Genomic DNA, 10,892 nt, shown 5'->3' on the forward strand with positions numbered 1-10,892 from the left:
ACCAGCTGTCGGGTCTTTCCCCTTCGACGGTGACTTCTAGAAACTTCTGAAGAGCCCGTGGGACCCGAAAACCTACGAGAGGAAATCGACTGTGGGCCAAAACCGACCAATGACAGCAGGGCGCTGGTACCTGCAGCGCGATGATGTCATCGAGAACTATTCAATCAGGGTCGATGATCAGGGTCAATGAGCCGTCCAGACCTCCGGAGTTTAGCAGAAGAAGCGAGAAAACATTCTCCTACAATGTTGTGTTGTTACCAGAAACATTAAATCCTGTTAAATGCCCCCCCTGCCCCCCCCCCCAGTCCTGCCCCTGCCCCTGCCCCGGGTCAGGAGGCTATAGCCACAGCTATCTGATCCCTTTTTACTCGGTATGCAGTTAATGAGCTTTTTGAGCCCTTATTAGACCCCCCCCCCCCCCCCTCCCCCGCCATAAACAGTGTGGAGACATGCAGCTGCCTGTAACGCAGTCACGGGGGGGGGGGGGGGGGGGGGGCACTCTCAAGGCAAGAGGCAAAGTTTGTTAAATCCTACTTACAGCACGCCTATAGGAAGGGGGGGGGGGCTGGAATGCGTGGACGGAGGGGGGTAAATTGTTGACATGACCTTAAAATGTGATGTTTCCAACCCCCCCCCCCCCCCCCCCCCATCTCGGATGTCCCCCCCATGGAAGGCCCGCTGCAGACTCAACGTGAAGTTATCCAAGAGGAGAAACTCGAAGCTCCGAGCCGTGAAGTGGAAGTGGAAGTGGAAGTGGAAATGGAAGTGGATTTCTCGGAACCGCCGCGTGACAGAGACGTTCACGCGCCGAGGCTCCCACGCCTCATCGGTAACTCTCGGCCTCCTTACGGTTACCGGAGCAGAAAACAAACCCCGGTATCCGCGTCCGGGGTCCCCGGTTCTGGGGTCCCCGGTTCTGGCCTCCCCCCCCCCCCCCCTCTCCTCTCTCTCTCTCTCTCTCTCTCTCTCTCGCCGTGTTTTCGGTAACGCAGGGTATCCGGTAGAAGTCGGTAACGCGCACTGACCTGAATAAACTGGATCGTCAGGGCGGATTTCCCGACGCCGCCGCCTCCGACCACCACCAGCCGGTACTTCTCCTGCACCGATCCGTCCTTCCAGCCCGCCATCGCCGCCGCCGCCGCCGCCGCCGCTACCGGAACGCCAGTGAGCAGCGAACACCCACTTCTTTGCCCCCCCCTGTAAACTGAAGGGGCCCTGCAGCGGGGAGAGACGCAGAAAGGAGTCCGGGGGGGGGGGGGGGGGGTGTAGTCCGTCTGCGCACGTACAGCTGTGTGTGTGTGGGGGGGGGGGGGTCCCGGAGATACGCGCGCCTGTCCAGACGCACGACCGCGTTTTCAGCCTCCGAGCCGCGGATCAGTCAGGCCTGTTCTGACGTCTGGCGCTAGGGGCTCCTCTACAGGCTGCGCGTACCCGCCTCAGCTGCCCCATCACGCACGCGCGCGCGCGCGCACACACCCTGCAGCGCTGTTGTGAGACCAGCGTCCCCACCCGTGCAGGTCACGTTCTGGTCCCTTAAACACGCGCTGAACGCGCGCGTAAAGCTGCGCCTGCTTTGCGCGCCGGTTTTTAAGGCGCCCCGAGGAAACATCGAGCAATACCGATTTGATTTAATGATCAAATCTATGACGTCACTGCTTGCAATAATTTCAAAAGTCACCGCATCCCCGTCCGAGGCCCTGATTTATCACAAGAGTCCGCTGCGGCTCAACGGGACCAAAGCAAAAAGTGCAGCACAAATTTAGAAAGAGTTTAACAATATTTGTGTAGTTTCTCCTCTCAGGAGGGTCAATTTCAAAAGAGGTACGAAAATACCAACACCCTGAAGTCATAATGCTTTCTAAAAAGTCAATCGCATGGAATAATTCAGGGGAAATGTTATGAAAATAGATCCAGAAGAAGAATAACTTGGATTTTTTTAGTGATTTAAAATTACAATTTTAAAAAGTGAACATTAAACCACTTTATCTTAAATGTTTGCTTTATAATTTGCAATCATGACTCTTTATACGTTGACATTCGATTTACATGAACGTTATGGTCAGGAATTTCTCAACTGTGGCGCCACCTAGTGTTAGAAAGAGGAAGTTCGCTTGGCTTTTAAATCATTACTGATTTCTCACCTTTAGGGTTTTAAAGTTTTGGTTTTTAATTAAGCAATATAGATAAATAAGGAATTGCTGCAGCAGATCTTGTGATTAAATGCAATCTGTGCCTGGATAAAAGCAGAAGTCAGTTTGACACCGACCAGGATGCAAAGTGTAATAAAGGCGTTATAAACCCATTGTTCCACTTTTACGCTGCCCAGCTGAGACATCTGTGCTGTTGGTGAACCTTGGACTTTGGAGAGACGTGGAAAGATGTTGGAAAGCAAACGCAATCTACGACTAAGGAAATGCTCACATACGAAAAAAAAACCTGTATAAATTTAATAACGGCTCAAATTAATATACTTATCGAGGATGATAGTTTTTGCAGATAAGACAAACAGAAAATCAACCTTTTTTCCTCATCCCGGCCTTTATCTAACCCCACAGACAGGATGAAGGTAATAAATGTACGACCGGGTGCCACGTACCGTCAATCTGGCAACCCTCTTTAAATTATGGACAAGTGGAACGCTTGTCCGCTTGTTGCATTAGCACCAGGATGATAAAAACGTCACTGCGGCACATCGCGCCGGGTCGGGGTTCACAAAATGAGGAATCGGCTGGACGGTCAGGAGCTGGAAGGTGGACACGACGAGTTTTCTGTTATTTAACGAGCGGCGGATTAAATGATTTTAGGCGAGCTTCAGTTCCTTCGTTACTGAAGGTGTCAGATTCTCTTAGATTTCTCGAAACCTCCGGCACAGAAGGGATTGGATATCCAGGTCATTCCGCACATACCTGAGGAAACCCAGATCCCAAACCCAGGAAAAGAAACGAGAAAAGGGTCTAAAAAAAACATTTCGTTCATTTAATACATAGTTTATTGAAAACTGGACAGGACAGAAGGAACATGACTGAGATATATTCTTCAGACAAAGTAGAGCTGGAAAAAGAATATTTAAAGAAAGCAGGGCAGAAAGTGACCGTATAGAACTCTGTGAAAAGGCTGCGACAGACGCCGGGATCAGACTTTCATCTTCTTCTGGGAGAGGTTGATCTTGTCTCCGAGGCTCAGGGCCATCCCCTGTGAAAGACAGGAAGGAGGACAAACGGCCATGCATTATACTGCGACATCACAGGAACGCTCAATATTTAGGCTTTCTAACAAAGAGTACAAAGTACTGCCGAGTTTGCTAACGCTGCTGTCTCCACGGCAAACCCAAATCTCCTGCCAACACTTTGGCCTCTAACCTAACACACCCCTTTCTTCTTCTGTGGCGTTAAGATCCGGCTGAAACGTCAACCAGCAGAGGGCGATGCTCAGCTCGGCACCTTTCCTGTTTATTTTTCAATTTCCTGCAAACCCATTTGACACACATCAAATGGATTTGCATTTTATAACTACATGCTAAACACAATTAAAAAAACAAAAAAAGATCGAGGAAAGCGCTTCAAAGTGAGCCGGAGAATAAATGTAACCTTTACGGCGCTTCAAGCTGCAGCAGCTGTGACCCCCCCCCACCTGACTCTTGGCCCGTATGCGTATGTGTCCGTTGACGGGCGCGTCCGGCCCGAGGTGGATGGGCTTCTCGATGCTGACGTTAGCGAGGGCGTCCTCGCCAAAGATGGATCGGGCGTAAAGGTTGGCAGCCATGAAGCCGCAGAAGCCGGAGAGAGCCTGGCGTGACGGTGAAAGGGGAAAAAAAAAAGAGTTCGGCGACGTAGGAAAAGTCGTCACAACGATATTAGTTTATTATCGATTCTACTGCCAACCTTCTCGGGAGTCAGACACTTCATGTTGGTGCACTTGAGGATGTGCTGGAGGTAATCGTTCAGGTCGGTGATGTTTGTGTTGACCGTCACCTGGAAACAGAAGGACCATCTTTAAAGTTTACATCCGTCGGTTTCGGGGGAACCTTTGTTCCCCAGAAAGACTTTTCCCACTTTGCGGTTCCCCAAAACCGCAAAGTAGAAAAGTATTTTTTTTATAAAAAAAATGTAAACCTTGTTTTCCCACTCGAACTCCGCCCACATCTGTCTGAACTCCGCATCGGTGCAGGAAGCTGGTTGGATGTAGTCCATGATGTCGATGTGGATGTCACTGAGCACGACGCAGTTTCGGTCGCTGGCCGCTCCCGACACGTCGTAGACTGGGACGAAAACAAACAAACAAACAAACAACACGCCCTTACGGATTTTAAAAGATGCCGCAACAACAACAGAAGGCAAATAAACGAAAGGTGAGAAACCGCCGTCGCACCGATGTTGCCGAATATGATGCCGTTCTCGGTGGAAGCCACCTTCACGTTGGCCTTGATGTTGGCGAAGTCGTGAGGAGCCAGAGTGAGAGGCGACGGCTTCTCAACCAGCTTCAGGTCACCTGCAGAACGGACAGCCTGGTTAGGATGCCTCCATGGCGCAGCAGGAAAGCCCCCCCCCCCCCCCCCCCCCAGGCCAGGCTCACCGAGCGTAGCCAGCTCCAGGGTGCAGTTCTGGAGGGTGTCGCTGGTTTGGTTGACCACCAGCACGTCCAACACGATGTCGTACTGGTTGACGTGAACGTAGGCCTCGGCGTACACCGGGTCGGAGAAGCCCGTCAGCTGCGTCACCTGGAAGGGAGGAAAAGTCATCAGATTTAAACGGCCGCCGCTGAACAGGAATAGTTTCTTAGTTTCTACTCATTTCCTGTAATGGATTTTAAAGACTTCGGCGGCGGGCGCAGCGAAACGATGAAGAGTAACCCCCCCCGGCTCTCGCCTTGTTGAGTTTTGACGCCAGCGGGTCGGCCGCCTCCTTCCTCTGAGTGTTGCCCATCGCAGCCAGCAGACTGAGCTGGAACTGATCCTCCTTGGAGGTGGTTTCGTTTTTGGCCGTCAGCTGCATGAAGGAGATCGGGTCGTCTGCCTGCACGGTTATATTTCGTTTCTCGGACTCTTTCTGCAACCAGGAAGAAAGGATTGTTTTCAGGGCGATAATCCAACGTCAAACAACCGGCCGCACCTACGCAACCACCTTCGACCTTTCCCCCCCATCAGCACCGACCTTCTGCGACAGCTTCTCTTCCTCCAGTCGGACGGTCAGCATGTGCGACAGGGATTTGCGGCACTCCTTGTTGAAAATGTCGCTCATAAGCGGCGAGCACTCCGACAGAACCTTGAGGCACAGCGAGATGCGGTCCACGTCGTCGTCCGTGATCGGCTTCTTGGGCAGGGAGGACTTGCCCAGGTGCAGCACGGTGACCATGATCAGCATGGCCTCCGCGACGAAGGACTGGGAGAGGCGAGACGGGAGGGGGGGGGGGGGTTAAAAGACTCTGGGGGGAAAACGCGCCGCCTTTCCGTGAAGCGAGGATGAGACGGCTTACATTCTGTTTCTTTTTGTCGGGGACAATGGCGACGTAGCGCAGGGCCACTTTGGTCAGCGTGGTGGCGAGGGACGCTGCCACGTAGAAGTCCCCGTCCATCAGGAAGCCCCTGAGAGGCGGTCTGGAGGAGCAGAATCAGGGTTGGGCACCTCCGCGCAGCGGCGGAACATTACGGATCAATAGCGCATCGCTCTCTTACCGGTCCTCCTCTTTCTTCGAAGGCCTGGAGGAGCTGAGGGCGCTCTGCGTCACGTAGGTGCCCATCTCCGTCACCAGCTTCTGGGCGGGGGCCGCGCTCACTTCATCCTCTGGCTTCAACTCGCCCGTCTCCTTCTTTATTTCATTTTCTACAATAGGGATCTGTCAGAGAACGAGACGGACGGAAGTGATTTTATTCCCATCCGAAGCGTCGGGTAAGATCGTGTTGCATTCAGGGACACGCGTACCTCTCCCAAAGACCGGCGTACTTCTGTCATCACGCTCTGGATGTCGTCCTTTGTGCTGCAGTATTCTCCCAGGATCCACAAGGCTCCTCTGTAGATCCTAGGAAAATGATACAAATCATGAACAACGTGAAAATTCCACACAGACCTAACGCCAAAACTAATTCAAGGCTCCGACGCAGTCGACATCCGGCCAAATTTAGACCGCTTTCATTGTCCGTGACCCAAATTTGACCTGCTTTTAACAACCATTTAGGGGCGCGGCACGCCCCAAACCCTCGGCGGAGCCTTACTTTACGGCTTTGATGGCGTGAAACACTTCCAGCATCTTCTCTAAGACCAGAGGCCTCAAGTTGTCGAACCGCTGAATAGCCTCGCGTACGAACTCCAGCACATCGGCGGCAGCCGCCTCGTTCGTGTCGCTTAGGAACTCCATCAGCTGGAGATCACATCATCGTATGTATTCAAACATATGAACGTTCGGGGGCATCCCGCGTGAAAGCAGGATCCTCACCACGGGAATGACGTTCGCCGCCATGTCCGGGAAGCGCACGCTGCAGGAGTGGAGCGTGCGCACCAGCAGCTGCCTGTATTTATCGGTGTCTTCGTGCTCCGTTACGTTGTTGGTTTTGATCACCTCCTTCTTCAACACGATGACCAGCTGGAAAACGAATAGACGCCGATAGATTTGTGCCATTTCCTGTCTAAGAGGAGCATTTCAAAAAAGCCCTCGCGGTCTTGTTTCCGTTGAAAGTCCTTCGTACGTAAATCATCCACAATTAACAATACAAATACAAATAAAACCAATATTCAATAACTCAATTGATGCAACGTAACATTTGAAAAATAAAAATAAAATGATTTTACACCGCCGATGCAAACTAACAATTAATCTAAAATAAATTACACCACTGATGCACAGTGACAATGAATGACAATAGATTACATAAATTACAATAAATTACTAAGGCAATTAATATGTGCAACGTAGGTGGACAAAAAAAGGGGGGGGGGGTTGATCCGGAGAGAGTCGTGATGACTATCTCCGTTTCTGTCCCCCTAAAAGGTGTATTTTTAGGGCCGTTTTGAAGGAATTCCCCTTTTTTAGCTTTCTATGCACGGAACTGGAAACAGAGACGCGCTCCACATGCCGCTGACCTCCTCTACATTACGAGATGAAACCAGGTCCAGCGCCAGCTGCAGGGTCTTCTTTCTGACTTCCAGGTCCGGCGTGCTGAGAACGCGCAGGATGTCCATCACGAGGTCCTGGGTACAACGCAACCGGACGAAGCCTTAGCTCAGACATGGGCAAACTCGTCCTAATAATATCATTAAATTAAATTTTGTTATAAACCTCATTCATTTTCCCTTTTCCCCTGTAATGCTACCTGTAAAAGGCCAAATCCTTTCATGTAATGGCTTTTACATGTCATTGATATTAGTTCACACAAGCCCATTGTGGCCCGCAATAAAAACGTTTGCCCACCGCTGCCTTAGCTGGCACCTTCGTAATGCCGACATACTGATGACTGTTTAGTGATCAGATGCACCTTAACCCACGGGCCGACGCACCTGGAGCACACGCTCGTGAGTCGGATGCTCCTTCAGCTCCACGAGACGATCGAGAACAATCAGCTTCACGTTGTTGTCGCTCTCCTTGATAATCAGATCAATGTAGCACTGGGCAGCGGCCTGGGGTTCAACAGAACACGCAACGCATGAGAGACGGCACCAGAACCGGCACCAGAACCGGCCGTCGGACCGCGCGGGGCACAGGATCAGCGCGGCGCACCTTTATGGCTGTGGGTGCACTGGAGAGGGTTACGAGCGTACCGGCAGCCTCGTACTTAACAGCTGGACTGGAGGACTGCAGCAGGTTGTAGATGCAGCGGATAAACCGGGCGCGCTCAGACGGGTTCGCGTGGCAAACCTATCGGACGGGGGACAAACAGCTCAGATGCTGTAGCAGCTCCCCTGGTGGCAGGACTGAAACCAACGGAGGACTCGGCTCACTTTGTAAATCAGCTCCACGATGACCAGCTGGAGGATGTCACCGAAAGTGTGGACTTGGTCGATGCAAGTGCTGAGGTAATCCAGAGCCCGATCCTGTGAGACGATGGTCCAACGAATGAGGCGATGCTAGCTCGGCTAAGCCGAGGGCAGAACAGGAGGAAACGAACCTGATCCGCATGAATCAGCATCATGAAAGCGTTTCGCTTGCAGCTGGCGTCTTTCTCGTTGACCAGAAAGTCGTGGATCAACTCGGGAGCGTCCGGGATGAGGTGCTCAAAGTTCCTGAAACAAACGGCCGTGGGTCAGTCGCGTCTCGTTCGTTCGCAAACTAACGGGGCGACAAAAAATACGTACGGCACGTGTGGAAAGGCGGAAGTTCGTACCTGTAGATCGTGTAAATGGCCAGGACGGCGTTGCGGCGCACGTAACTGTGCCGGTGATCCAAACAGCCGCGGATGGCCGGCATGAGCGGCTCGAGCAGCTCGGACTCCTTCAGCTTGCACAGGAAACGCAGCGTGGAGCCGCGGATGAACTCGTTGGGATGCTGCAGGTCCTGACAGTTAAAGAAATACCACAAGTGAGCACTGATGGATCATCAAAGCAACACATTCTGGTCGAGCTACTCATTCCCATTGTTCTATGATAACTCGATCACAAATGATCACACAGCAGCATGCGCCATTAAGCTTACCTTTCTGTAGGCGTCACAGACCAGGATCATCTCCTGAAGCAGCTTGCCATCTGTGGTTGTTTTGGGAACAATTTCCCAAAACACCAGCAGAAGCTTCTTAATGGTGTGGTCTTGCAGTGGCAGCACGAAGCGGATGATGGTCATCAGGAGTCCTGGTAACTTCTCACCATTCAGGATCATGATGATGACCTTTTTCAGGGCCTCAGTCTTTGCCTTGATCTCCCCCTTTTCTGTATAATTATAAATCATTGTGAATGTAATCAGAAAGACTTTGACTTGATGATTCCAACGTTAAAAGAACTCACCGAGATCAGCTTTTAAGCTGACTTCAGAGGGGGGCTCTGAATCAGAAGTCACGTTGATCAGAGTGTAACAAACGTTCTCTGCAGCCGTCATTTTGCTGCAGGGCTGAAGTCCCTTTAAAGAAATCCCAACAGATGCCGACTACGGTACGCTTTTGGAGGAACAGAATAATAATTAGTGGAGAAGAGACACACATGTAGATGTAAGATGACACAGGTATAAAACAACAGATATTTAATTTCCTCTGCAAAAGCTAAACAAGGCAATGTGTTAGGAAATGGAGCGATGAGGTCACAACTCAATAATTACTACCAAAAAAAAGTGATTGTATAAATAACAGGCTACTTTTTACAGTTAAACGTCAACAAAGGAGGTCATTTACACCAGAAAGCACAACAGTATGTGTTGATTGTCACGAAAGAACACATCGGATTGGTGTGATTACGCCGTGCACAAGATCCAGCGTGCCTTTAAACTAAAAAGCTTCTTTAAGGCTTCTGTATTCCAAATTATAAAGTCACGATCCTGGACATTCACCTCATAATGCCGTTTAATAATGCAGAACGCATCGGTTTAATCTTTATGCAAGTTGTGAGAAGCTGTAGGTTACATGTCTGCTAAACTTGGTTGGTAAGTTGTACGCGGAATACGACACGTCTCAATTTGTACTGTCTCCATCGGCCAAGCTGTCTTTAACAACCCGTAGATGTCAAGATGTCCACCTCCTTTCTGTTTACTTCATTTATTAACTAAACAGGCAGCAGGTGACAAGCGAAGTAGCTTCGTATGCAGTGTTCCGTTACGCAGCGTAGCACAAACTAACTACTGCTATAACGTTAGCTGCGTCCTTACCGCAAACCCAATAAAAAAAACATCCATTAGAAAGTCGGATATTCACAGTAAAATTATTATAAGCTTTAAACGATCCATCGTTAATCAGCGAACGCAAGCTAGCGTCAGCTTAGCTTCAGCTAGCAATGAAATGGAGGACAGTAACATTAGGCTAGCTAGCTTAAACATCCCCGCGGGTCGGGAAAATAAACGTCGCTCTTTCTGATTAAAAGTAAGATCGATCACACACCCAGCCGATCGAATATGAGCATCCAAAGCGACGTTCGATGCCCAGCTTCTACCAGATGTTCACGGCTTTCTTTCGGCGAGCTGTCGCTTCGGATCTGCGCTACGCTACTTCCTAGTGACGTGGAATATGCCTTTCGAGCCACATCACAGCTACGGTGCGCCGAAAGGTACAAACAATAGATTTAATAACATCATACGCGGAACTCTCGAACGTCCCCAAATTTAAAACAGACGCGCCAAAAGAAATGAGCTTTCAAATTGTTAATTCCTCTATTTCCCAGTTTTCTAAACACGGTGTAATAATAATAAACATTGTTAAAACAGGCATGTTGAATTACGTGCGTGCAGCAAACTTTCATCGATCTTTTAAGCCACAGAAACTTGAACAACTACTTTAACCAGTTTTAATCAATCGCAATATGTTTTTAGCCTACGTCGGAATATAAGTGTTCTATTTTAACTATTTTCTGTTTTGATATGTTTTAATGACAGCGGTATTCTTAATCAGTTTAATCGGCAATCCCCCCCCCGCTTGCTTAGCCATAATGGCAGGCAAGCTAATGGATCCCAGAGCAACATGATGCATACGCAAGCACGCAGAGGCGAAGCTTTACCGAAAGTCCCCCCCCCCAAAAAAATAAAAATAAATTACAAAAACAGAAAACATTGAATCATGCACGGGAAGATAACTGAAAATTCGAACAAAGTAATTAAATTTTATTTAAAAAAAAGATGTTTTGTATTCAAACCGCGGAGAGCTGAAAGCAAACTAATATTTTAAAATGAACATAGTCTGTCTTACACAAAACTTCCTTCCACTTTTATTTAGTTTATTAACTTACAAGCTTTGTAAAAGTTTCTTCACAAATGACAGACGGAGTAAAGTTCGT

The 10,892-nt window shown here is 49.6% G+C and overlaps 2 protein-coding genes across 2 annotated transcripts in view; both read right to left on the reverse strand.

The window, feature by feature from the left end:
* The window catches only part of rras2 (RAS related 2), a 10,458-nt gene extending 9,271 nt beyond the window's left edge, over positions 1-1,187 (reverse strand). Inside the window, exon 1 of the mRNA XM_068760865.1 lies at positions 1,026-1,187. Coding sequence (XP_068616966.1) covers positions 1,026-1,127 — 102 coding nt within the window. The 5' untranslated portion in view covers positions 1,128-1,187. The remainder of the gene's footprint in view (positions 1-1,025) is intronic.
* Positions 1,188-2,974: 1,787 nt separating this feature from the next.
* On the reverse strand, positions 2,975-10,119 carry copb1 (COPI coat complex subunit beta 1). The gene is made up of 22 exons (XM_068748617.1): positions 10,004-10,119; positions 8,925-9,073; positions 8,620-8,849; positions 8,312-8,481; positions 8,096-8,210; positions 7,929-8,021; positions 7,708-7,845; positions 7,488-7,607; positions 7,074-7,181; positions 6,430-6,576; positions 6,209-6,354; positions 5,919-6,015; positions 5,672-5,832; positions 5,473-5,593; positions 5,151-5,378; positions 4,866-5,045; positions 4,573-4,717; positions 4,369-4,488; positions 4,113-4,258; positions 3,882-3,971; positions 3,631-3,786; positions 2,975-3,192 (listed from the first exon to the last, which is right to left on the reverse strand). The coding sequence occupies exons 2-22, from the start codon at positions 9,013-9,015 to the stop codon at positions 3,133-3,135; spliced, it is 2,862 nt and encodes a 953-aa protein (XP_068604718.1). The 5' UTR covers positions 9,016-9,073; positions 10,004-10,119; the 3' UTR covers positions 2,975-3,132.
* Positions 10,120-10,892: the final 773 nt, after the last annotated feature.

Source organism: Brachionichthys hirsutus, chromosome 1, assembly GCF_040956055.1.
Source record: "Brachionichthys hirsutus isolate HB-005 chromosome 1, CSIRO-AGI_Bhir_v1, whole genome shotgun sequence".
Lineage (NCBI taxonomy): Eukaryota > Metazoa > Chordata > Actinopteri > Lophiiformes > Brachionichthyidae > Brachionichthys > Brachionichthys hirsutus.